This window comes from Oryx dammah, unplaced genomic scaffold (assembly GCF_014754425.2).
Source record: "Oryx dammah isolate SB20612 unplaced genomic scaffold, SCBI_Odam_1.1 HiC_scaffold_9, whole genome shotgun sequence".
Lineage (NCBI taxonomy): Eukaryota > Metazoa > Chordata > Mammalia > Artiodactyla > Bovidae > Oryx > Oryx dammah.
In genome coordinates this window covers 27,837,139-27,861,791 of record NW_024070193.1, presented here as the reverse complement: position 1 = coordinate 27,861,791, position 24,653 = coordinate 27,837,139, and the positions used below count along the sequence as shown (strand labels likewise).

Genomic DNA, 24,653 nt, shown 5'->3' with positions numbered 1-24,653 from the left:
ATTATAAAAACAGGGTATAAATTCATACGATTTCCTTAAAAAGTTACACATTGAGTTTACAGGTGCTATATACAGATTCAGCTTACAGGTGCTATATACAGGTACAACAGTAATTCTTGTGTAAGTAGACTTGTGAGAACGTGATAGTATCTTCATCTGAGAGCTGAATAGATTTAGAAATTTAGGTCATTTGCCTCAAACTACACAGTTAGAGGTCTTGGAAGGGATTCCAAGTCTAACCTGACACTTCCTCAGGTTATACATTACTGAATTGTAAAGGTTTCATTATGCACATTTTTACAGAAGTTAGATAAAATTATCAGAAGATCATAACTTCTCACGGGCAGAGTTTAAATCTGGCTAAAAAATAAATAAAAATAATTCATTTATGGCATGTTTCCTTGCAGTGGGGTAAAATACTCATTAGGCAAAAACAGGTGAGAGTGGGAGAGTGTAATTAGAATAGTGGGGACTGTGACATTCTGGAGTGAAAAATATTTGTCAAAAGGGGCAACTGCTCCAGCTGACTGTTGCATGTTGGTGTACATATTTTTCAAAATCAGCTAGAAGTCTGGGTTTTTGTATGAAATCTTTTAAATGTTGATAGAATTTTAACATGGTGGCCAAACCAAACAGCTGCTGACTGGATTAGGAAGGCCACCAATTTGATTTGTTTGATGAGCACATGCAAAAAAGCTGTGTTTTAAATAATACGCACTGTACAGAGTACTAGTCTTAATGCTAGTTTGTTTCAACTGTAGCTGAGAGTCGACCTGTATTGTGAGGAGGAGATTGTGTATGGTTCTAATTCCTCCTTATGGAAGATGGCTTTTTAGTTTCTCGGATCAGGTGGGTCCTTTATATGATGCGCAGTATTTTTAGACAAACTCAAACCCAAAGTTCCTCTTTGAGGCCGAACACAACTGATTAAATATTTGAAAGAAGGCTATAAGAGAAATGCAAGAGCCAACTTCCCTATTTTTATTAATGGCAATTCGCTAGCTCTTAGTACGACAGCTGTTTTCCAGGAAGGAACCCACTTGAAAACCTTCCTATTCCTCCCTAAGGAATCGGTCTCTGCTGGTTTAGCCTCAGAGTTTATCTTGAGGCGAAGAATTTTCGCCTGGAACCAGTTTCAATACGAAGCGTTCCACGTTCTTCGGTAACTATGGGCGGGCCGGCGTCCCCGGAAGTGACGTCAACGCTCTTCAGTTCTTCCGTCTATCGGCGGAACTCCGGGCTCCCGGAGTTGCCGGTTGTGTACGTGGAAGCAGCTAGCGCCTGCGCAGTTGGATCTGTCGTCTCAGCTGTGTGGGAAGCGCCGCGGGTAACATCTCGGGCTCGGGGGAGATCTTCGGGGTCATGGTTTCCCACTGACAGGGCTCGCCGAGTGGAGAAGCAGGCGAGGCTCTCCGTGCACCCTCCCCCGGGCCCGCGACCGTCGGCCTGTCCCTTGGCCTTCCCGCTCGGTGCTGCCGCTGCCCGGCGGTTGAGGAGGGGAGATGAGCTGGTTCAACGCCTCCCAGCTCTCCAGCTTCGCCAAGCAGGCCCTGTCTCAGGCCCAGAAGTCCATCGACAGGGTCCTGGACATCCAGGAAGAGGAGCCGAGCGCTTGGGCCGAGACCATTCCGTACGGAGAGCCAGGTAAGGGCGCGAGCGGCGGCGTCCCTCTATCCCCCGGGCGTCTCTCAAGAGGCCAACAGGTGAAGCGGGGGGCGGGGGGCCGGGCTCCTGCCTGTCGCTGAGCGACGGGCTCCTGAGCGTCCTCGCCCCCAGCACGGCCCCGAACGCTGCTTTGGCCTCTCAGTTGAGCTTTGCTGGGGTCCCCAGGGAACACCCAGCCCCAGGGTCCCTCCTTTCTTGTGGCCCTGGGTTGGGGGCTGACGGGGACCCGACTCCGTGGGAGTGGCCCCGCGCCCTCGTTCCACAGACCACGGAGCACAGTCCCCTCTCTCCCTCCCCCGAGCCCCGGTGCGCTGCGTTCTCCGGACGCCGGGGGAGCCCAGTATCGAAATCGGTCCTCTGGGACGGGAAGAACAGTCGCAAACACTTCGCGAGCACTGCGAGTTTGCAAGCGCTTCCGGTTCTCTGTTATGACCGTCTCTCCTGAGACGGCTCCTCGGGTTCGGGTGCTGCCCTGAGTGTGGTACCGAGACGCGCGGTCACTTCCTCTCGGCCACTCCACCAGGGGGAGGGCCCGTGGGGGCGCGCCGGGCGATTGCGGCTTGATGCGCAGTCTAGTCCCTAAGAGCCCAGTCTCTTTCTCAGAGACCTTGGGCTTCATCTTTCAGGGATCTTCAGTTGTTTTTGGCGCTAAGTCTAAGGAACAGTTTATCCTTTTGGTGTGTGGCGTAAGGATGGCCCGTCTTTCGGAGTGTGAACCTGTAAGAGAAAGAATAAATTAGTCCTGACTACTTCTTTCTGGTTTCTAATTTTACATCGTTGAGAAGTCAGGACCTAAATTTGAGGTACCTCATTTTAAGATGGTTTGGCGCAAGTGTTTATGTCATCACCCTGTTAACTTCAGTCCTGAATATTCATTGGAAGGACTGATGTTGAAGCTGAAACCGCAATACTTTGGCCACCTGATGCGAAGAACTGACTTATTGGAAAAGACCCTGATGCTGGGAAAGATTGAAGGCGGGAGAAGGGGACGACAGAAGATGAGATGGTTGGACGACATCACCAACTCAATGGACATGAGTTTGAGTGAACTCCGGGAGTTGGTGATGGACAGGGAGGCCTGGCGTGCTGAAGTCCATGGGGTCGCAAAGAATCTGACACGACTGAGCTACTGAACTGAACTGCATAGGACCTTGGGAGTAGCTCAGCTTCCTTTTTATCAGGCTACCCCACATATTGAATGACTAAACTTTGAAAGAGACAGAATATTAATTGTAAGGATACTTCTTTCTGTGACACTTGGGACTTGAATCCTGTACTGTGATTCATTTAAAAAAAAAATAGGTTATCCAGAATAGGTTCAGGTTTTAGTGAAATGCCATAAATGTTCACTGATCACTTGTGTTTTATGTTGCCATCACTAAAAGATGACCAGTGATTATCACATATTCATAATCACAAGTGGATATCGCATAACCCCGCGATTTGTGTAAAACTTTCTCCAACTGGCAAATTTGAGTTCTGTCATTCATTGACATAACTTAATATAGCACTTTATCTTGCTCATTCCTTTGTATATTTAATTTTGTTTTTCACTTTTTTTCACTGTTCTGCTATACTGAGTAAATGGATATAATACTGTACCCCCAAGCTAAAGTTTCCTACATACCTCCAAAGTCATATTAAATTAGGATAGACTTTAGTTTCAGGCTTGACAGCTTTTAGGAGCTTTTAGGTACTTGTGCTCTGCCCAACAATTTCTAATTGTTCACCGTATGTGATAAATTCTGCTCAGCCACTTTTGAATTTAGAAATGGGTGACTTTTTTTTTTTTAAGAAATGCTTAAAGTATTTTAGCAAATGTGCCATTTTTTGTTTATCGTTGAGTTTTTCAGTAACATATTATTTGTATGACTGACACAATTACCTTTTTTGCCCAGAAGATGGTTATTTTCTCCCAGTGTTGTTTTTTTTTTAATCCTAGTGTAAACTGCTATCTTTATCAAAAAGGCAATAATTCTAAAAATGCATTTCTGAAATTCATATGACCTACTAATTATTAACATAATTTAGAGTTCAGCAAGAGAACAAAAGTTTCTCAGGGAGTGGGTTTGGAGAGTGGGACTCCGAAAATGAGTTTGTCATTAAGTGGAAGGAAATGAGTTTGTCCTTTAGAAGTTACTGTTCCCATTAGTTTACTTTGATTTTTGATAAAGCATGTTTATCACCAGTATTTTGGGTTCAGTGTTGAATGTTACTGTCTGTCTAGCTGATAATGATGCTTTATCATTGATATTCTAAGAATAAAATTAATATGAAACTTAACTATATAGAAGGTAGATTCTATTTTTTATGACTCCACATGACCTGTAAATGAATATACTGCCTATTATTGTGAGATGCATAGTATGTACTTTGGACTTGGCAGGGATTAACATCTACCATTACTTTATGAATTTGTTGTAGGAAGGAATAACATACTTGTTTCTGGCATATGCCAGGTGCAGTCTTTCATCTTTGTTCCTAGCTCCTCTTGGGCAAATGCATACCAGTTTTCATCTTTATGGCCCAAAGTTAACTGATGAACTAATTATGTTGTAAGTGAGGAGTGTAACAGATACAAATTATAGGTTGTACTTTGTAGAATTTTAAAAAGATGTATTTATATTGACTTATAATAATTATTGCAATGTGCATGTTATGTATGTGTGTGTGTAAAATTTTCTTTTTTAATTTTTTTTTTTTTGTCAAAGGAATAAGTCCCCCTGTCAGTGGAGGATGGGATACTTCAACCTGGGGGTTAAAATCCAACACTGAACCTCAGAGTCAGCCAGTAGTCTCTCCTAAAGCAATTACAAAGCCAGTTCGGAGAACTGTGGTAGATGAATCTGAAAATTTCTTCAGTGCCTTTCTCTCTCCAACTGATGTCCAGACCATTCAGAAGAGTCCAGTGGTATCAAAACCACCAGCTAAATCACAGCGACCAGAAGAAGAAGTGAAAAGCACCTTACAGGAGTCCTTGCACACTGGACAGTCAAGAACAACTGAAGCTACTGAGTCAAAAGTAAAGGACTCTCCTCCATGTGTATCTGAGGAAACTTCGGCAGTCAGTACTCTGTCACCTAAAACTGAGGATAAGCACGAAGAAATGGTTAATAAAGAATCTGATACTAAGGTGCCAACAGTGCATTTGAAAGTATCTGAAAGTGTTATGAATGTGAAAACAACTAGGGAAAATGTATCTAATATGTCTACACAGCCTCTCACAGCAGAAACCAAGGATATGGCTTTGGAACCTAAGGAACAAAAACATGAAGACCGACAGAGCAATACACCTTCTCCTCCTGTTAGTACCTTCTCGTCAGGTACTTCTACCACTAGTGATATTGAAGTTTTAGATCACGAAAGTGTAATAAGTGAGAGCTCAGCAAGTTCTAGACAAGAGAATACAGATTCAAAATCAAGCCTGCACTTGATGCAGACATCCTTTCAGCTTCTCTCAGCATCTGCTTGTCCTGAATATAATCGTTTAGATGATTTCCAAAAACTCACTGAGAGTTGCTGCTCATCTGATGCTTTTGAAAGAATAGACTCATTTAGTGTACAGTCATTAGATAGCCGTAGTGTCAGCGAGATCAATTCAGATGATGAACTGTCAGGCAAGGGATATGCTCTAGTACCTATTATACTTAATTCTTCAACTCCAAAGACCAAAACAATTGAATCTGTTGAAGGAAAACCTGCAGAAGCAAATGAAACATTAATTATGCCCAATGAGGAAACAGAAATGGAAGAAAGCGGACGAAGTGCAACTCCTGTTAACTGCGAACAGCCTGATATCTTGGTTTCTTCTGCATCAGTAAATGAAGGACATGCTGTCCTGGCTGGGGAGGCTGAGCAGCCTGAAGCTTCAAGTCAGCCAGAGGTACCTTCTGAGAAGGAAGATGTCTGCAAGGTAACTCTAAGAAACGGAAGAGGGTTTTTTAATATGTTCTTCAGAGATTAAATCATTGGTTTATTTTTAATGTTCAGTGATGCCTAATGATTTGTCTTGATTAAAAAAAACAGGCCTTTTGCCATTTAAGTGTGGTGTTAAGGATCTTAAAGATGAAGAATTATTGAAGTTATTTCAAATTTCTCCAAGGCAGCTATGGTAACATAAGTTGATATTTCAGTATAACTGAGCATAAAAAATTCCCATCATAGGCCTTTACTGTTGAGTTCTTATCACCTTAATATTGTCTTTTGCTATATATTCTTTGTTAGTTTGTAAAGGACTGTCTTCTTATGTAAACATATACCTTCAACTCCTTTGCAGATAGAGGAGCTCAAGCAAATCTAAATGTTACACGATTTTTCTTACACCAAACATTTTTTGCATGTTCACATTATTTATAGGGAGGTCTTAAATGAAAAAAATTGGTTTCAGATCATTGATTTTTTTCTGTTATTAATTGCTTCATTTTGTTTTCTTGTTTATGTTGTTTTTGATATTTCCTGTTGATAGCTGTCTTAAATGAAAAAGAGAAATGTCCAAGGATCAAAGGTGTTGCTTAGGAATGACAAATTGCTTTTACCTAGTAGATAAAAAAAACTTCCCAGGTGGTGCTAGTGGTAAAGAACCATTTTGCCAATACAGGAGACCTAGAGATGTGGGTTCAGTCCCTGGGTCAGGAAGATCCCCTAGAAAAGGGCATGGCAATCCACTCCAGTATTCTTGCCTGAAGAATCCCATGGACAGAGGAGTCTGGCAGGCAAAAGGAAAGTGGCGTACATTTTTTGACATTAAGTCACAGTTTAGTTTTTTTTTCTATGATTTTTAGATATAGAAATTGACTCTAATCTGGTATCTTTAATAGACTCCTCTGAGATATAGGATATCTTGAAGAAATGTTCTCTAAGTGTCATGTATTTGAATTATTTAATGTACAAAAAGTGCCAGATTCTGTTACCTAGGTTTAATATTTTTCACAAACAAAATGTCGTGCTCTAGCTAAAATAGCAGTTTGAATTCCTAAAAACAACACTGTTTATTATTAAGATATTTTTGAACCATTCTTAGGAGATCAGTGATTTCTAAGTTCACTTAGACCTAAATCAGGTTAGGACTTTATTTTTTAGTATAAAAGGCACTGTTCCTCATGCACAGGTGTATTACTGCTTCAGCAAGCCCTAAAGAATTAGATAGTCTGATCATTCCTTTTTGCTTGGCTTTATACTGATATATTGGAGAAGGAAATGGCAACCCACTCCAGAGTTCTTGCCTGGAGAATCCCAGGGACGGGGGAGCCTGGTGGGCTTCCGTCTGTGGGGTCGCACAGAGTCGGACATGACTGAAGCAACTTAGCAGCAGCAGCAGCAGCATACTGATGTATTCTGGAGATTTAAAATTTACCTGTGGATTTTCTAAAATTACTTTTTTTAAAAAAGTACTTATTTATTTTATTTGACTATGCCAGGTTTTAGTTGTGCCATGCCTATGGATTTTCTAAAATTACTTTTTTTTAAAAAGTATTTATTTATTTTATTTGACTATGCCAGGTTTTAGTTGTGCCATGCAGACTCTTCAGTTGCAGCATGTGGCATCTAGTTCCCTGGCCAGGGATCAAACCCAGTCCCTTTGCATTGAGAACATGGAGTCTTAGCCACTGGACCACCAGGGAAGTCCCTAAAGTTACCTTTATTTTTTAAATGCAATGTATCATGCTAAAAAGCTTACACATTAGGGTTAAAAAATAATGTGGAGAACCAAACACTTGTATGTCCACTACCCAGATAACGTAGAGAACATTAGTAGAGGCTTTGATCTTTTTTGATTGCATCTAATTTCCTCTCTTCTTTTACTGGACATGTCCACTCTTCCCTACATTTTTGTTATTATAAACTGCTATAAATGTTCTTGTACAATTATGCAAGAGTTTTCTCCTCTGAGGTACACCTAAAAATAGAAATTTCTACCTGAAAGGTTATATAGATTTTCACCTAGATATTGCTTGTTTTCCAAAGCATTTTACCAAACCACCAGCTATCCAGCTTTGTGGTTGTACTACTGATTTATACCATCCTACCCGCTGTGTGTGAGTCCTTGCTGTTCTATGTCCACTGTGTTCTTTTTTTTTTTAAATTCTTTTTATGAACTAATGCTGATTTATTATAGTGATTAGGTGACCTTTACAGTTTTTACCTGCATGTAAAAATGATGTTTTAAAGTTAAATGTTGGACTTTTGTGTATTCTTTTTATCCAGACAGTTGAATTTCTGAATGAGAAACTGGATAAAAGGGAAGCTCAGTTATTATCTCTTAGTAAAGAAAAAGCACTTCTAGAAGAAGCTTATGATAATCTGAAAGAGTAAGTACTTTACAAATATGAGTAATTTTATACATTTTGTAGTGGCCCATGCTCTTGGTTATTACTTAAGCATGTTTTTTAAATTGAAATATTTTATATTTCAACTTATTTACAATTACTGAAAATTGAATAGGATTTCAGTTCTACCCTTAGAGATTACTTTTCTCCTCAAATTATCTTACTTTTTTACCAGTGGCAGTGAAGAGAGGTGTTTTGTAAAACAAAACCAGAAAAACTTCTTCCCCTTTAGTTATTAATAATCTTTTAGTATTAGAGATTTAAAAGGTATATTTAGGGAAAACTTAGATTACAGTTTAAAAAAATATTGAGCATTGCATTGGTTTGCTTTAAAGAGGTGATCAGCAAAATGTGACACAATAAGATTCAAAAATAACAAGCTTTATTTATCTTTTTCTAATTTTTGCACATCAAATATTGGTGACATTTTCAATTCTAATGAGTTTTCTTTGAAATGTTTTAAAATAAATTAAGCAGGTAATTTTTTTCTTAAAAGTTACCACTCCTCAAATTAATCTATTTTAGTAAGGTGCATGTTGAAGAGAATGTTGTTATTTTGGGGGGCAAACTGAACTCAACTTTGGAATATATAAACAGATATTTTCAGTCTTAGCATTGTTTTAAATTTAGTGAAATGATCAGAGTGAAAGAAGAGAGCAGCAGCATTTCTTCCTTGAAAGATGAGTTTACGCAAAGAATTGCAGAAGCGGAAAAGAAAGTTCAGCTAGCCTGCAAAGAGAGAGATGCTGCTAAAAAGGTAATGGAAATTTAAAATAATATTAATCTAACTCTATAGAGACATATATTTTTGAGGAGTGCATTAATAATATTTTGGTATTGGGAAAAAAAGTAAGATTAAAAGACTCATTAAAAGATTAACATCCATGGAGTATATTAACACTTGAATTTTAGATTTTTCAGTACCTTTAGAATTTCAGATTTTTGATACTTTAAAAAAAATTAAGCAAATATCTGTTCGTATACTTTGTGTGTAAAGTCCTTGCAAGGTATGTAGTAAGGATCTTTAGAATAATTTTTATAAATTAGAATTCCATCAAAATAACACTTAAATCTAAATGGTACTCTAGAAATTTTAAAAGTTACCATTATTCTCATTTGTTATTTTCACTTCCACTTCAAACACACACACACATACACTCAGTCTTTCAAGTTAAAGTTCAGTCGCTCAGTCGTGTCCGACTCCTTGTGACCCCATGAATCACAGCATGCCAGGCCTCCCTGTCCATCACCATCTCCCGGAGTTCACTCAGACTCACGTCCATCGAGTCTGTGATGCCATCCAGCCATCTCATCCTCGGTCGTCTCCTTCACCTCCTGCCCCCAATCCCTCCCAGCATCAGAGTCTTTTCCAATGAGTCAACTCTTTTCATGAGGTGGCCAAAGTACTGGAGTTTCAGCTTTAGCATCATTCCTTCCAAAGAAATCCAAGGGTTGATCTCCTTCAGAATGGACTGGTTGGATCTCCTTGCAGTCCATGGGACCCTCAAGAGTCTTCTCCAACACCACAGTTCAAAAGCATCAATTCTTCGGCACTCAGCCTTCTTCACAGTCCAACTCTCACATCCATCCATGACCACAGGAAAAACCATAGCCTTGACTAGACGGACCTTAGTCGGCAAAGTAATGTCTCTGCTTTTGAATATAGGTTGGTCATAACTTTTCTTCCAAGGAGTGAGTATCTTTTAATTTCATGGCTGCAGTCACCATCTGCAATGATTTTGGAGCCCAGACAATTAAAGTCTGACACTGTTTCCACTGTTTCCCCATCTATTTCCCATGAAGTGATGGGACCGGATGCCATGATCTTCATTTTCTGAATGTTGAGCTTTAAGCCAACTTTTTTGCTCTTCTCTTTCACTTTCATCAAGAGGCTTTTTAGCTCCTCTTCACTTTCTGCCATAAGGGTGGTGTCATCTGCATATCTGAGGTTATTGATATTTCTCCCGGCAATCTTGATTCCAGCTTGTGTTTCTTCCAGTCCAGCGTTTCTCATGATGTAGTCTACATATAAGTTAAATAAGCAGGGTGACAATATACAGCCTTGACGTACTCCTTTTCCTATTTGGAACCAGTCTGTTGTTCCATGTCCAGTTCTAACTGTTGCTTCCTGACCTGCATACAGATTTCTCAAGAGGCAGGTTAGGTGGTCTGGTATTCTCATCTCTCTCAGAATTTTCCACAGTTTATTGTGATCCACACAGTCAAAGGCTTTGGCATAGTCAATAAAGCAGAAATAGATGTTTTTCTGGAACTCTCTTGCTTTTTCGATGATCCAGCGGATGTTGGCAATTTGATCTCTGGTTCCTCTGCCTTTTCTAAAACCAGCTTGAACATCAGGGAGTTCATGGTTCACGTATTGCTGAAGTCTGGCTTGGAGAATTTTGAGCATTACTTCACTAGCATGTGAGATGAGTGCAATTGTGTGGTAGTTTGAACATTCTTTGGCATTGCCTTTCTTTGGGATTGGAATGAAAACTGACCTTTTCCAGTCCTGTGGCCACTGCTGAGTGTTCCAAATTTGCTGGCATATTGAGTGCAGCACTTTGACAGCATCATCTTTCAGGATTTGAAACAGCTCAACTGGAATTCCATCACCTCCACTAGCTTTGTTCGTAGTGATGCTTTCTAAGGCTCACTTGACTTCAGATTCCAAGATGTCTGGCTCTAGCTTAGTGATCACATCATCATGATTATCTGGGTCGTGAAGATCTTTTTTGTACAGTTCTTCCGAGTATTCTTGCCACCTCTTAACATCTTCTGCTTCTGTTAGGTCCATACCATTTCTGTCCTTTATCGAGCCCATCTTTGCATGAAATGTTCCCTTGGCATCTCTAATTTTCTTAAAGAGATCTCTAGTCTTTCCCATTCTGTTCTTTTCCTCTGTTTCTTTGCATTGATCGCTGAAGAAGGCTTTCTTATCTCTTCTTGCTATTCTTTGGAACTCTACATTCAGATGCTTATATCTTTCCTTTTCTCCTTTGGTTTTTGCTTCTCTTCTTTTCAGAGCTATTTGTAAGGCTTCCCCAGACAGCCATTTTGCTTTTTTGCATTCTTTTCCATGGGGATGGTCTTGATCCCTTTCTCCTGTACAGTATCATGAACCTCATTCCATAGTTCATCAGGCACTCTATCGATCAGATCTAGGCCCTTAAATCTATTTCTCACTTCAACTGTATAATCATAAGGGATTTGATTTAGGTCATACCTGAATGGTCTAGCGGTTTTCCCTATTTTCTTCAATTTCAGTCTGAATTTGGTAATAAGGAGTTCATGATCTGAGCCACAGTCAGCTCCTGGTCTTGTTTTTGTTGACTGTGTAGAGCTTCTCCATCTTTGGCTGCAAAGAATATAATCAGTCTGATTTTGGTGTTGACCATATGGTGATGTCCATGTGTAGAGTCTTCTCTTGTGTTGTTGGAAGAGGGTGTTTGCTATGACCAGTGCATTTTCATGGCAAAACTCTATTAGTCTTTGCCCTGCTTCATTCCATATTCCAAGGCCAAATTTGCCTGTTACTCCAGGTGTTTCTTGACTTCCTACTTTTGCATTCCAGTCCCCTATAATGAAAAGGACATCTTTTTTGGGTGTTAGTTCTAAAAGGTCTTGTAGGTCTTCAAAAAACCATTCAACTTCAGTTTTCTTCAGCGTTACTGGTTGGGGCATAGACTTGGATAACTGTGATATTGCATGGTTTGCCTCGAAGACGAACAGAGATCATTCTGTCGTTTTTGAGATTGCATCCAGGTACTCCATTTCAAACTCTTTTGTTGACCATGATGGCTACTCCATTTCTTCTGAGGGATTCCTGCCTGCAGTAGTAGATGTAATGGTCATCTGAGTTAAATTCACCCATTCCAAGCCATTTTAGCTCACTGATTCCTAGAATGTTGACATTCACTCTTGCCATCTCTTGTTTGACCACTTCCAATTTGCCTTGATTCATGGACCTGACATTCCAGGTTTCTATGCAATATTGCTCTTTACAGCATTGGATCTTACTTCTCTCACCAGTCACATCCACAACTGGGTATTGTCTTTGCTTTGGCTCCATCCCTTCATTCTTTCTGGAGTTATTTCTCCACTGATCTCCAGTAGCATATTGGGCACCTACTGACCTGGGGAGTTCCTCTTTCGGTATCATTTTGCCTTTTCATACTATTCATTGTGTTCTCAAGGCAAGAATACTGAAGTGGCTTGCCATTCCCTTCTCCAGTGGACCACATTCTGTCAGGCTTCTCCACCATAACCCACCCATCTTGGGTTGCCCCGCAGGCATGGCTTGGTTTCATTGAGTTAGACAAGGGTGTGGTCCTAGTGTGAGTAGATTGACTAGTTTTCTGTGGGTATGGTTTCAGTGTGTCTGCCCTCTGATGCCCTCTTGCAACACCTACCATCTTACTTCGGTTTCTCTTACCTTGGGCGTGGGCTATCTCTTTACGGCTGCTCCAGCCACCCATAGCCGCTTCTCCTTACCTTGGATGAGGGTTATCTCCTTACCGCCTCGGTTCCTGAGCTTCAATGTGGGATAGCTCCTCTAGGCTCTCCTGTGCCTGCTCAGCCACTGCTCCTGGGGTTGCTCCTCCCGGCCGCCTACCCTGGCCTAGGGCGTGGGTGGCTCCTCCCAGTTGCTGCCCCTGGCCTCGGGCTCGGGGTGGCTCCTCAGGGTCACCGCCCCTGACCTTGGACGCGGGGTAGCTCCTCCCTGCCGTTCCTGCGCCATCGCAGCCTGGCACTCTGTGCCGCAGTCCCTGACTTCCGACGTGGGGTAGCTCTCAGCCGCGCTTAGTGCACCAGCCCTCCACCGCCGCCTGCGCTTAAAATTCCTAATGATTAGTGACATTGAATGTTAGAATAAAATATTGATATATTCTAATGTAGGATTCTCCACCTGAGCATTGTTGCTGTTTTGGGCTGGATGATTTTGTATTGCAGTGCACTGTCCTGTGCATTGTAGGGGGTTTACCAGCATCCCAGGCCCATATCTACAAGATACAATATTGTCTTGCCTTACCCACATGCCATCCCAATCCCCCCTCAATTGTGAAAATTGAAAATATTGCCAAATGTCCCCCTGGGAGCAAAAATACTCCTGGTTGGAAACCATTGTTCTAGTTCTTATCATTTGGAGCAGTTCAGAAAGATTTTCTTGTAATTAGAATAAATATTTATTGTAATTTGGCTATTTTAGAAATTGGTAACCAATAGGTTACTAATTATTGCTTGTATCTCAACTGTTAATAGTAGCATTTCTCATTAGATGCCTTTCTAAGCTTGTTTTCCCCTTTCTTGACCAGTGTTATAATTTTTCTGTGCATATTTTTACAGAAAAGAAATAATACATGATATACTTCTGTCTTCTTGGCTGATTTAATTAGTGACTTCAATTAGTATCATTTCAGACAGTAACAATAACCTCAGATTATCTTAACTAACTTAACTCTTCTTGTTCTTGCTCCATTCCATCTGAATACAGTACAAAAAGTAGATTTTAAGGAATGTTTGTCTTCCGTAGTGCACTTTGCATTGTAGATCTAAAGTAGATCCAAACCAGTTATGTTAATAGGTGGAAAAACCTTGGGTCCTAAGTTTTAAAATACATTTTATGTGTACTGCATGTATGAAACCCCTGCTTAGGATCCATTATAAGTTTAAAGGTGAATTGAATTACCTTAAGTGAAGAGTTTGCCTTCCTAGTTTGAAAGACAAATAATATCAACAAACATATAGTAGTAGGTGGATGAATAAGGATTTTGAAATGGTATCGTGGAGGACGAATTTTAATCAGAGGAATTGAGTAAGTTTTCATGGAAGGTATGACATTCTTCCTGGACCTTGATGGATGGAGTTTTGGCAGGTGAAAATGGACAGCAGTGCTGTTGATAGTTCAGAGCATAAGTTTTAGGGACTCACAGACCTGGGTTCAGGTTATAACTCTACCTCTTTATAGCTCTCTGACCTTCAAAGTTTGCTCAAGCTTTCTTAATCTTAATTTTCTTACTTGTGTAGTTAAATAGTACAAATTCCTCCCTCCTGGGACTGTTCTAAGGATTAATGATAATTGATACAAAGTATACTTTAAATACTTAGTAAATGTTAGTTGATTTGAGCTGTTTAGTTTCAAAGCATTGTGAAAATCAAATTTTAAATCATAGGACACTTTATATCACCATTGTTTCAAAAGATGAAGTATCATAACATGTTTCTGTGAAATCTCTGCTTAATTAAAGTAGATTGAACCTTATGAAGTTTTTTTTCTCTCACTTTGCAACATATTTTAAAGTATGAGGATGAGGAATACTCATTTTAAGTATCAGGTGAGGAAAAGAAATACAATGAAAAATGGAGATATACTAGTTGAATGTTCCAAAAATAATGTCTCAACTGTAGAAAATATGTGTAGAAATACTCAAAAAGGGTGTTGAAAGTTAACTTACACTCATTTCCATTTCCATAGTAAAACCTGCTTGTGTCTGAATTTAGATTTTCTATGTCATTTTCAAAGGTCTTTACTTGCTCTTAATTAAACAAGGTAATATAAACTCAGGTTAACAAAACTTATGGATTGTTACTGAAAATACAATTAATTGAATATGGAAAAAAATGAAAAATATGCCCAGAATGAAATTAATTCTTTATGGTATTCATGTTTTTTTTTTAATTAGGAAATCAAAAGTATAAAAGAAGAACTTGCTACTAGATTAAATAGTAGTGAAACGGCAGACCTTTTGAAAGAGAAAGACGAGCAGATCCGAGGGTTAATGGAAGAAGGTAAGTAAAATATTCAGTCGGTCGTGAAAAATATTGTGACAATAAAATACTTACCATGTGAGTAGCTGCTGCTACTCACATGTTTTTCCTAATGTAAAAACATGGGAAGCAAGAAAGGTTTGGACTTAAGCTTCAGAAGTGATAGATAACAGTTTATGGAAGAATGTGGAGCAACATGTAGAGAAGTAGAGATACAATGTATGTAGCTTTCTGTTTCTAGGGAGTTAAAAAAAAACCCGACTCTGTGAGAAATAGAATTTTGTGCTTCCCTAAGGAAGCTTGTAACAGATTTTAGAGCCCTCATTTAAACCAAGATATTTGAAAGTTCTAATTCTAGAGTTTATATAATATCTGAATCTCTAGCTTGGGTACTATATGGTATCCTTCTGTTGTTCTGGAATTTGATAGTGAATTTTTTCTTAAATTCATATTTTAATTTTTTCAATTATTAAACACTGTATATGAAAAGATTTATAATTAATAGGGTTATGAAAATTAAAGATTCTACAGGAGACTAGACATTGCAGTTGGACATTGGAATGTCATAGGAAAGAAGGTAGTTTTGGAAAAGATGGTTAAATAAATTTTTCTTTTTCTTAAAGTTTTTTAGTTGTAAGAATAATTCTTCCTACTTCCAGAAAATTTTTAAGTTATAGGAGGTATATGAAGAAAGAGAAAAAAAGATCATAATCCAGTTTTATAAGGAATTATTCTAGTTTCTTTTTATTGCATTTTAATATATTTTTAAACATAATATCATATATCTAATTTGCAGTGTTCTTTCTTTTAAATTTCCTTAAGCCAATAAATGTGCTTTGATACCATTATTAATGACTGTATTAAAGTGCATTATATGGATATATTTGTTTTTCTTTTCCTAATGTTATGTGTTTATTTCTAAAATGTTAATATTACAAATCATAGTGGGATGAACATTTCTGTACTTAAATCACTGCATTTAAGTGAATTTCCAGATTGAGAGTAATTGGAAATAATCACTGCATTTGAAATAGTTTTGTCCAGTTTTTCTTTTTCATTTTTTTAGCTTATATTTAACAGCTAGTTGGTCAGATTCTGTGTTTCATATAGACAAATGACAAATTTGTAATAAATGACACATTCCCTGTCCTTTAGGCACTATAGTTTAATGAGAGGGAAATAGAGGTACAGAGATAATTAAAAACAACCTAAGCACTAAAATAAAAGAAAGAAGGAAGAGTTAATTAAACACATATCTCAAGACATCTTGCAGTCTGTTACTATTTTCTGTTACAGCATTAGAGACTGAGGGGAAGGCTAAGTACACGGTTTCATAAATTTTAAAAATTATTAAAAATATCAATATTAAATTTTACTATGTTGGAATTTATTAACTTAATTGGGGAGTGAGCTGATGTTTTCTTTTGCTTGATTAGCTTCTTTATAGGGAAAACAATGATTTCATATAGATGTATTCCATACTGCTCCTGTATACCCTAGAGGTATTTTTAAAGTCATAGCTGAAGAGCTGCAAGTCTCAAAGCTGAGAGTACACTATAATAAGTATCTGACTACTTCATTAACTAGAGTCATTGACTGTTAAGATCTAGCTATACCGCCTCCATATCTTTCTGCACATGCATATACTACCCTTTTGCCTAACCTCTTGAACGTAGTTGACAGATATCCTATCATTCAACTCCTAAATTCTTTTTTTAATCCAACTTTGCTGTGCTGTGCTTAGTTGCTCAGTCATGCCTGACGCTTTGCGACCCTGTGAACTGTAGCCTGCCAGGTTCCTCTGTTCATGGGGATTCTCCAGCCAAGAATTCTGGAGTGGGTTGCCATGCTGTCCTCCAGGGGATCTTCCAAAACCAGGGATGGAAGCCACGTCTCCCGCATTTACTGACTGAGCCACCAGGGAGTCCCTTGAAAGTCACTTAGTTGTGTTGAGTCTTTGTGGCATTCTCCAGGCAAGAATACTGGAGTGGGTAGCTATTTCTTTCTCCAGGGGATTGTTCCAACCCAGAAATCAAACCCAGGTCTCCTGCATTGCAGGCGGATACTTTACCATCTGAGCCACCAGGGAAGCCCAAGAATACCGGAGTGGGTAGCCTATCCCTTCTCCAGGGGATCTTCCCGACCCAGTGATCAAACTGGGGTCTTTTGCATAGCAGGCAGATTCTTTACTGAGCTGAGCTACCAGGGAATAATCCAACTTTGTTGAGGTATAAAAGTTGTGTATTTGTAAGGTGTACAGTGTGACTTTTTTATATGTATGTATTGTGAGATTACTACCACAGTGAAGCTAAGTAATGTATCAGTCACTTCACATAGTTACCATTTTTGTGTGTGTGATGAGAAAGCTTTAACATCTACTCTTTTTAGCAAGTTACAGGTTTATAGTATACTCTAATTTATAGTCACCATGCTGTAAATTACATCTCTAGAACTTACTCATTTTGCATAACTGAAACGTTGTACCCCTTGGCCAACATCTCCCCATTTCTTCTACCCACTAGCCGTTGTTGACCACCATTCTGTTCTCTGTGTCTACAAATTCAACTTTTTTGTATTCCACATTTAAGTGAGATCATCTGTATCTGTGTCTGGTTTATTTCATCCTCTAGATTCATTCATGTTTTCACAAATGGCAAGTTGTTTTTTCAAAGCTAAATAATGTTTATATCTCTCTCTATATAGATTTATCAATCTATGTCACATTTTCTTTATCCATTTATGCATTGACTAAACATGGATTGTTTCCATATCTGGGCTATTGTAAATAAAACTGCAGTGAACATGGGGATGCAGATGTCTCTTTGAGATCCTGACTTCATTTCTTTTGGATGTATACTCAGAAGTGAGACTGCTGGATCATATGGTTGTTCTATTTAAAATTTTTTGAGGAATCTTCATACTGTTTTCTATAGTGGCTATACCAGTTTGCATTGTCACCACTGTTACTCAAGGGTTCTCTTTTCTTCATATCCTCTCCAGTATTTATCTTTTATCTTTTTGATAATGGCTGTCCTGACAGGTATGAGATGGCGTTTCACTATAGTTTTCATTTGCATTTCCCTGCTGGTGGGTGATGTTGAGCACCTTTTTCTATACCTTTTGGCCATTCATATGCATTGTTTGAGAAATGTCTCTTCAGGTCTTTAGCCCATTTTCAAAATTGGCTTTCTTTTTGCTATCAAGTTCTAGGAATTCTTACATATTTTGGATATTAATTCCTCATCAGTGTATGGTTTGCACATATTTTTTTCCATTCTGTAGATTATCTTTTTACTCTGTTGTTTCTTTTAATGTGCAGTAGTTTTTTACTTTGATACAGCCTCACACATCCTTTTTTTGCTTTTGTAGCCTATGCTTTTGGGATCCTATTCAAAAAGCAATTCCCAAGACTTATGTCAGAAAACTTTTCCCTTTTTTTCCCTATGTTTTCTTCTGGTAGTTTTACAGTTTCTGGTTTTATATTTAAGTCTTTAATCTATTTTGAGTTGATTTTTATTTTTGATGTATGATGCTATAGTGTTTAGTTTTTCTGCATATGCATATCCCAGTATCATTTATGGATGAAACAGCCCTTTCCTCATGGTTGTACTCTTGACATCCTTGTTGAAGATCACTTTTTAAGCTCTCTGTTTTGTTCCATTGGTCTATATGTCTGTTTTTACACCATTACCATACTGTTCTGATTTCTATAGCTTAGTCATATGCTTTGAAATTAGGAAATTAGGAAGTGTGATATCTCCAGCTTTGTTCTTGCTCAGACTCACTTTGGTTGTTTGAGGTCTTTTGTGGTTGCATATGACTTTTAGGGTTTTTTTTTTCTTTCTATTTTTGTGAAAAATGTCATTTGGATTTTGATAGAAATTGCATTGACTCTGTAGTCCACACCTCAGTTCTTCAGTCTGCATCTCCCAAGGGCAATTTTTCTTGACAGGCACAACATTGTCATCTCATCTAAGAAAATCAGCATTAATTCAAAAGTGTATTCTTGCAGTATTTTGTGCTTTATCTCAGTTGTCTCTAAAAATGACTCTCATGTCTGGTTATTTGTTCTGCCATACGATCGCGACTGAAGCGACTTAGCAGCAACAGCAGCAGCAGCAAGATCCAATCAAAGTTCATTGCATTTGGAAATTATATTCTTTCAGTCTTCCTCTAATCTAGGATATTTTTTTCATGACATCAAGATTTTGTGGAGTCCAGTTGTCCTGTTGACTATCCCCTGTTTAGAAGTTTGTCACTTTCTTCATGATTAGATTCAGATCAGATTTCTAGTAAATATAATAGGTGATATTGTGCACCTTCTACTCCATCACATCAGTGGACACATAATGTCAGGCTGTAGCACAGTTTAGTGATGTCAGAATTGAATGTTTGGTTAAGATTATAACCAGATTTCTCTGTTGTAAAAGCACGTTTCTTTTTTCCTTTTGTAATTTATAATATGTGGGAATGATTGTTTAAGACTGTAAATATTTTATTCCACACCATCCTTCTGCCTAGTAATTTTAGCATTCATGTCCAAATCACTGATTCCTGTCCAAATCACTTTAACATTAACTGTTACAGCATTGTGATTTTAAAAATATTCTGTCATTTTCTGTCACTGGTTAGAGAAAACATTCTACTCACATTCTTAGAGAATTATCATTATTTGAACTTATACCTTTTTGCCATTGCCAGGAGAGAAACTTTCAAAACAGCAGCTGCATAATTCTAACATCATTAAGAAATTAAGAACTAAAGACAAAGAAAATGAAAATATTATTGCAAAGCTGAACAAAAAAGTTCAAGAGCTAGAAGAAGAGTTACAACATTTAAAACAGGTGAATATTAACCGTTGTCTACATATATGTTGCTGTTACTTCCAATATGAATAGTTGGCCATGGGTTATAAAATATTTGGAATGAATTATTGAGGTATGTCATTTGGGAGGAATTTTCAAGCAAGTAAATAGTGAATGTTAAGGTTTTTCTTCGTTATTATTGATTCAGTGCTTGAGATTCCTAGAACATGGTTACTTACTGTGGTGTATTTTTTTTATTGAAATATACCTTTGTCTCTTCTTATAATATAGGTCCTTGATGGCAAAGAAGAGGTTGAGAAACAACATAGAGAAAATATTAAGAAACTAAATTCTGTGGTAGAACGCCAAGAGAAAGACCTTGGCCGACTTCAAGTAGACATTAATGAACTTGAAGAAAAGAACCGAAGTATTCAGGCTGCTCTTGATAGTGCATACAAGTAAGAAAATGAACAAATATGCAACTCATTGAAAATAATTATCAGAGCAATAAATGGAAGAAACACTTTTCTTATTATCTGATCACTAATAACATTTATAAGCTTCCTGGTATATGGACTTATGACTGGTTAAAGCAAGCTTCAGAGAGTCCTCATTGTAATCAGTGTTTATTACATGGTAAACTTCCTCATTCTGTAGATCTCATGGAAATCTACATGGAAACTTAATTAATTTGGTCATGTAATTAACTGTATATTATTTTAAATTAAAAAATTATCTATTTTTAAGAGAACTTACTGATCTCCACAAAGCCAATGCTGCAAAGGATAGTGAGGCCCAGGAAGCTGCTCTGAGTCGTGAAATGAGAGCTAAAGAAGAACTTTCTGCAGCACTGGAGAAGGCCCAAGACGAATCCCGTCAGCAGCAGGAAACATTAGCAATTCAAGTAAGTATTGGATGATAATTAGTCTTTAAAAATCTTTGTGCTTCTGCAAAATAAAGAATCCATTAGTTAATTTGAATAAAACCTTATATAGTGGCATATGTGTTGCATTTCCTTTATCATCTTATTGGGCACCTTTCTAAGAATACTAGATTGTGCCAAATTTAATTGTGAGTTTTTTAAACTGTTGTTAAATTGATGCTTACATTAAACCAGTATTGCTTATTATTTTTATGAATTTCAAACTTATTTGAGAGTGCTATGAAAACTAGGGACATTCTTAACCAAAAGAATGCATGTATGCAGATAAATATTAAACATTACATATAATTTCCAGAGAATCTGTTTAACTCCTGAGCTCATTCATAGCATCTATATGAATCCATGGACTTCAAATGAAGGAGTAAAAGCAACATTTGTCAGGCTTTGTCTTATAAAATCATCAATTGATAGATATTTGGGTTATTTACACTTAAATTTTATTTATTTTATTGAAGTATAGTTATTTTATAATATAAATTTCAGGTGTATGTCATAGTGATTCACATTTTTTTAAAGGTTATATTCCATTTTTTGTTATTATCAAATACTGGCTATATTTCCCTTGCTGTACAATATATCATGTAGCTTATTTATTTTATATGTAGTAGTACCTTTTACGGAGAAGGCAATGGCACCCCACTCCAGTACTCTTGCCTGGAGAATCCCATGGATGGGGGAGCTTGGTAGGCTGCAGTCCATGGAGTCTCAAAGAGTCGGACACGACTGAGTGACTTCACTTTCACTTTTCACTTTCATGCATTGGAGAAGGAAATGGCAACCCACTCCAGTGTTCTTGCCTAGAGAATCCCAGGGACTGCGGAGCCTGGTGGGCTGCCGTCTATGGGGTTGCACAGAGTCGGACATGACAAGTGACTTAGCAGCGGCAGTGGTACCTTTTAGTCTTGTACTTCTGATTTTCCCCTCCCTTGTTTTCTGTTGCCTCTGGTAATCACTAGCTTGTTCTTTAAATTTGTGAGTCTGTTTCATTTTTGTTATATTCACTAGTTTTGTTTTTTTAGATTTCGCATATAAGTGATATTATACAGTATTTGTTCTCTGATTAATTTCACTAATCATAATACACACCATCCCTGTTGCTGCACATGACAAAATTCCAGTCTTTTTTATGGCTGAGTAGTATTTCAGCTATATATGTATCACACCTTTTTATCTGTTCATCTATTGATGGATAGTTATTTGCTTCCATATCTTGGATATTGTAAACAATGCTGCTATAAACATTGGAGGGTGTGTATCTTTCCAAATTAGTGTTTTCACTTCCTCTAGATGTACACCCAGGAGTTTTTACACTTTTAGGTTATTATGAATAATGCTGCTCTAAACATTAATTTACAAATTTCTGTGTGACCATATGTTTTAAATTCTCTCAGATCTATACCCTTGGGTTATATGCTAATCTTACATTTAACTTTTTCAGGAACAACCAGACTTATCCACAGTGGCTGAACCATTTTACATTCCCACCAGCTGTATATATGAGGGTTTCAATTTCTCAACATTCTTGCCAGTATTTGTCATTGTCTTTTTTTTTTTCATTGTAGCCCTTTTAGGGGTGTTATATGGTATCTGTTATGGTATTAATTTATATTCCCTTAATTATTAATAATGTTGAGCATCTTTTTATGTGATTATTGGATTTCTGTATCTCCTTTGGAGAAATTTATTCAAATATTTAAATCCTTTGCCCATTTTTATATTATCATTTTTATTGTTCATTTGTAAGAGTTCCTTATATATTCTGCATACTGCTACTGCTGCTGCTAAGTCGCTTCAGTTGTGTCTGACTCTTTGCAGCCCCATAGATGGCAGCCCACCAGGCTCCCCATCCCTGGGATTCTCCAGGCAAGAACACTGGAGTGGGTTGCCATTTCCTTCTCCAATGCATGAAAGTGAAAAGTGAAAGTGAAATCACTCAGTTGTGTCCGACTCTTAGCGACCCCATGGACTGCAGCCTACCAGGCTTCTCTGCCCATGGGATTTTCCAGGCAAGAGTACTGGAGTCGGGTGCCATTGCTTTCTCTGATTCTGCATACTAGACCTTTATCAAATGTGGAATTTGTAAATATTTTTCTCCCACTTTCTATGTTGTCTTTCACTTTCTTCAGAGTGTCCTTTGATACAAAAAAGTTTTTTAATTTTAATGAAGTCCAACTTACTTTTTTTTGTTTTGTTCCTTGTGCTTTTGATATATTTAAGAACCTCTTGCCTAATTCAAGATCACACAGATTTTCACCTATTTCCTTCTATGATTTTTATAGTCTTAGTTCTCACATTTAGGTCTTTTGCATGTGAATATCAAATTGTCCAGTACTACGTGATGAAAGGACTATTCTTTCCTCACTGATCTCATTGCATTTTTTATTTAATTTTACATAAATATGTAAAACATTTACATGATTCTAAAGTGAAAGCTACACAGCAAAATATACTAGGGTAACATTTGCTTCCAAATTAGTCGCTCCCCATTCCCTTTCTTTGCCTATAAATAGCCATTTTACTACAATTAGGTTTTTTTTTCAGTGTTTCTATTTGTAAATGCAATAAATTCCATATCTACATTTATTTATATTCCTCCTCAATGTGTGTATATATACATACACTTATACACATGTTTATTTGTATCTCTTTCATCTTTTCTACATAATGTATAGTTTACTGTTTACTGGAGAAGGAAATGGCAACCCACTCCAGTGTTCTTGCCTGGAAAATTCCATGGACAGAGGACCCTGGTGGCTACAATCCATGGAGTTGCAAAGAGTCTAACATGAATGAGTGATTGAGCACACATCCTTTATACATAAAATATAGCTTTCTCTTTGTTAATATACTATTTTATAGATTGCTTTATGTACTTAAGAAAATATCCTGGTGATCATTTCATGATACAGCATAGAATTTTTTTTTTAATTTCTTTTTACAGTTTTATAGTTTATCATTCTGTGACTGTACCATTCAGTCAGTTCCTATTAATGTATATTGGGGTTGTTTCCAATATTTTGCTGTTGTAGATCACACCATGGTCCATATACCCCTTGTGTTTCTGCTGCTCCCTCACTGGGATAGATAAAATATTAATATTTTAAATTAAAAATACATTGGGACAATAAAGAAAGATTGAGAGAATTGAGATAAAGAGTGCATGGGGCTACCATTCAAATATCACCTTTTATAAGTACTGTCAGTTTGTGTATTAATTTCTTGTCCTTATCTCTATATACATATTTTTTATAATTTGATATGAGCTTCCCTGGTGGCTCAGATGGTAAAGAATCTACATGCAATGCAGGAGATGTGGGTTTGATCCCTGGGTTGGGAAGATCCTCTGGAGAAGAGAATGGCCCCACTCCAATATTCTTGCCTGGAGAATTCCATAGACGAAGGAGCCTGGCGAGCTATATAGTCCATGGGGTTGCAGAGTTGGACATGACTGAGTGACAAACAGTTTCACACTTTTTTCATATTATTTTGTAGTTTTTTTCATTTAAGATTAAATTGTACATTTATGCATGTTTTTTGTGGTCATATTAATTTTTATTGGGCATATTCATGTTGTATCAACATTGGCAAAAATAAATTACTGCTAATGGGTATTCGCAGTACTTCTTGTTTTGTTTTTGTTAGTCTAGCTGACAGTGTAGAGAATATTTTTGTATGTTTATAGATCTGTTTCTGTAGAGTGAATTCTCAGGACTAGGATGATCAGATGAAAGAATGTAAAAAGTTTGATGATTCTTTCAATATGTTGCCATATGCTTTCTGTAAAGGCTGTAGCAAGTTTACAACCTGTGCAGCTGTGTGTGAACATAGCAGCCAGTTTTTATAGCTCATATAGTTCCTATCACATTCTGCCTTACACTGCAAACATTTATGGATGCACTGTGTTTCCTCCTATATTGTATGTCAGTGTCTGGACCTTGTACATATGTATATGCTCATGTGTGTATCTGTGTACAGCTATTGTGCTTTCATAAGTACGTATTGAGTACATGTGGTTCAGGGATTGCCTGAAGAATGAGATAGGTGATAATTGCATGTAAATGCTCATTGGATAGCATAGCATATTATATATGAATCATAAGTCAACACAACATAAAAGATAATAGCAGGAAGTTATAGATAATACTT

At 37.7% G+C, this 24,653-nt stretch overlaps 1 protein-coding gene across 1 annotated transcript in view; it reads left to right on the top strand.

Annotated features, from left to right (window-relative positions):
* Positions 1 to 1,242: 1,242 nt before the first annotated feature.
* Positions 1,243 to 24,653, top strand: part of TMF1 (TATA element modulatory factor 1) — a 35,366-nt gene continuing 11,955 nt past the window's right edge. Inside the window, exons 1-8 of the mRNA XM_040247223.1 lie at positions 1,243 to 1,644; positions 4,377 to 5,578; positions 7,870 to 7,973; positions 8,622 to 8,748; positions 14,675 to 14,780; positions 19,461 to 19,603; positions 19,856 to 20,022; positions 20,312 to 20,468. Of these exons, the coding sequence (XP_040103157.1) occupies positions 1,503 to 1,644; positions 4,377 to 5,578; positions 7,870 to 7,973; positions 8,622 to 8,748; positions 14,675 to 14,780; positions 19,461 to 19,603; positions 19,856 to 20,022; positions 20,312 to 20,468 (2,148 nt within the window). The 5' untranslated portion in view covers positions 1,243 to 1,502. The remainder of the gene's footprint in view (positions 1,645 to 4,376; positions 5,579 to 7,869; positions 7,974 to 8,621; positions 8,749 to 14,674; positions 14,781 to 19,460; positions 19,604 to 19,855; positions 20,023 to 20,311; positions 20,469 to 24,653) is intronic.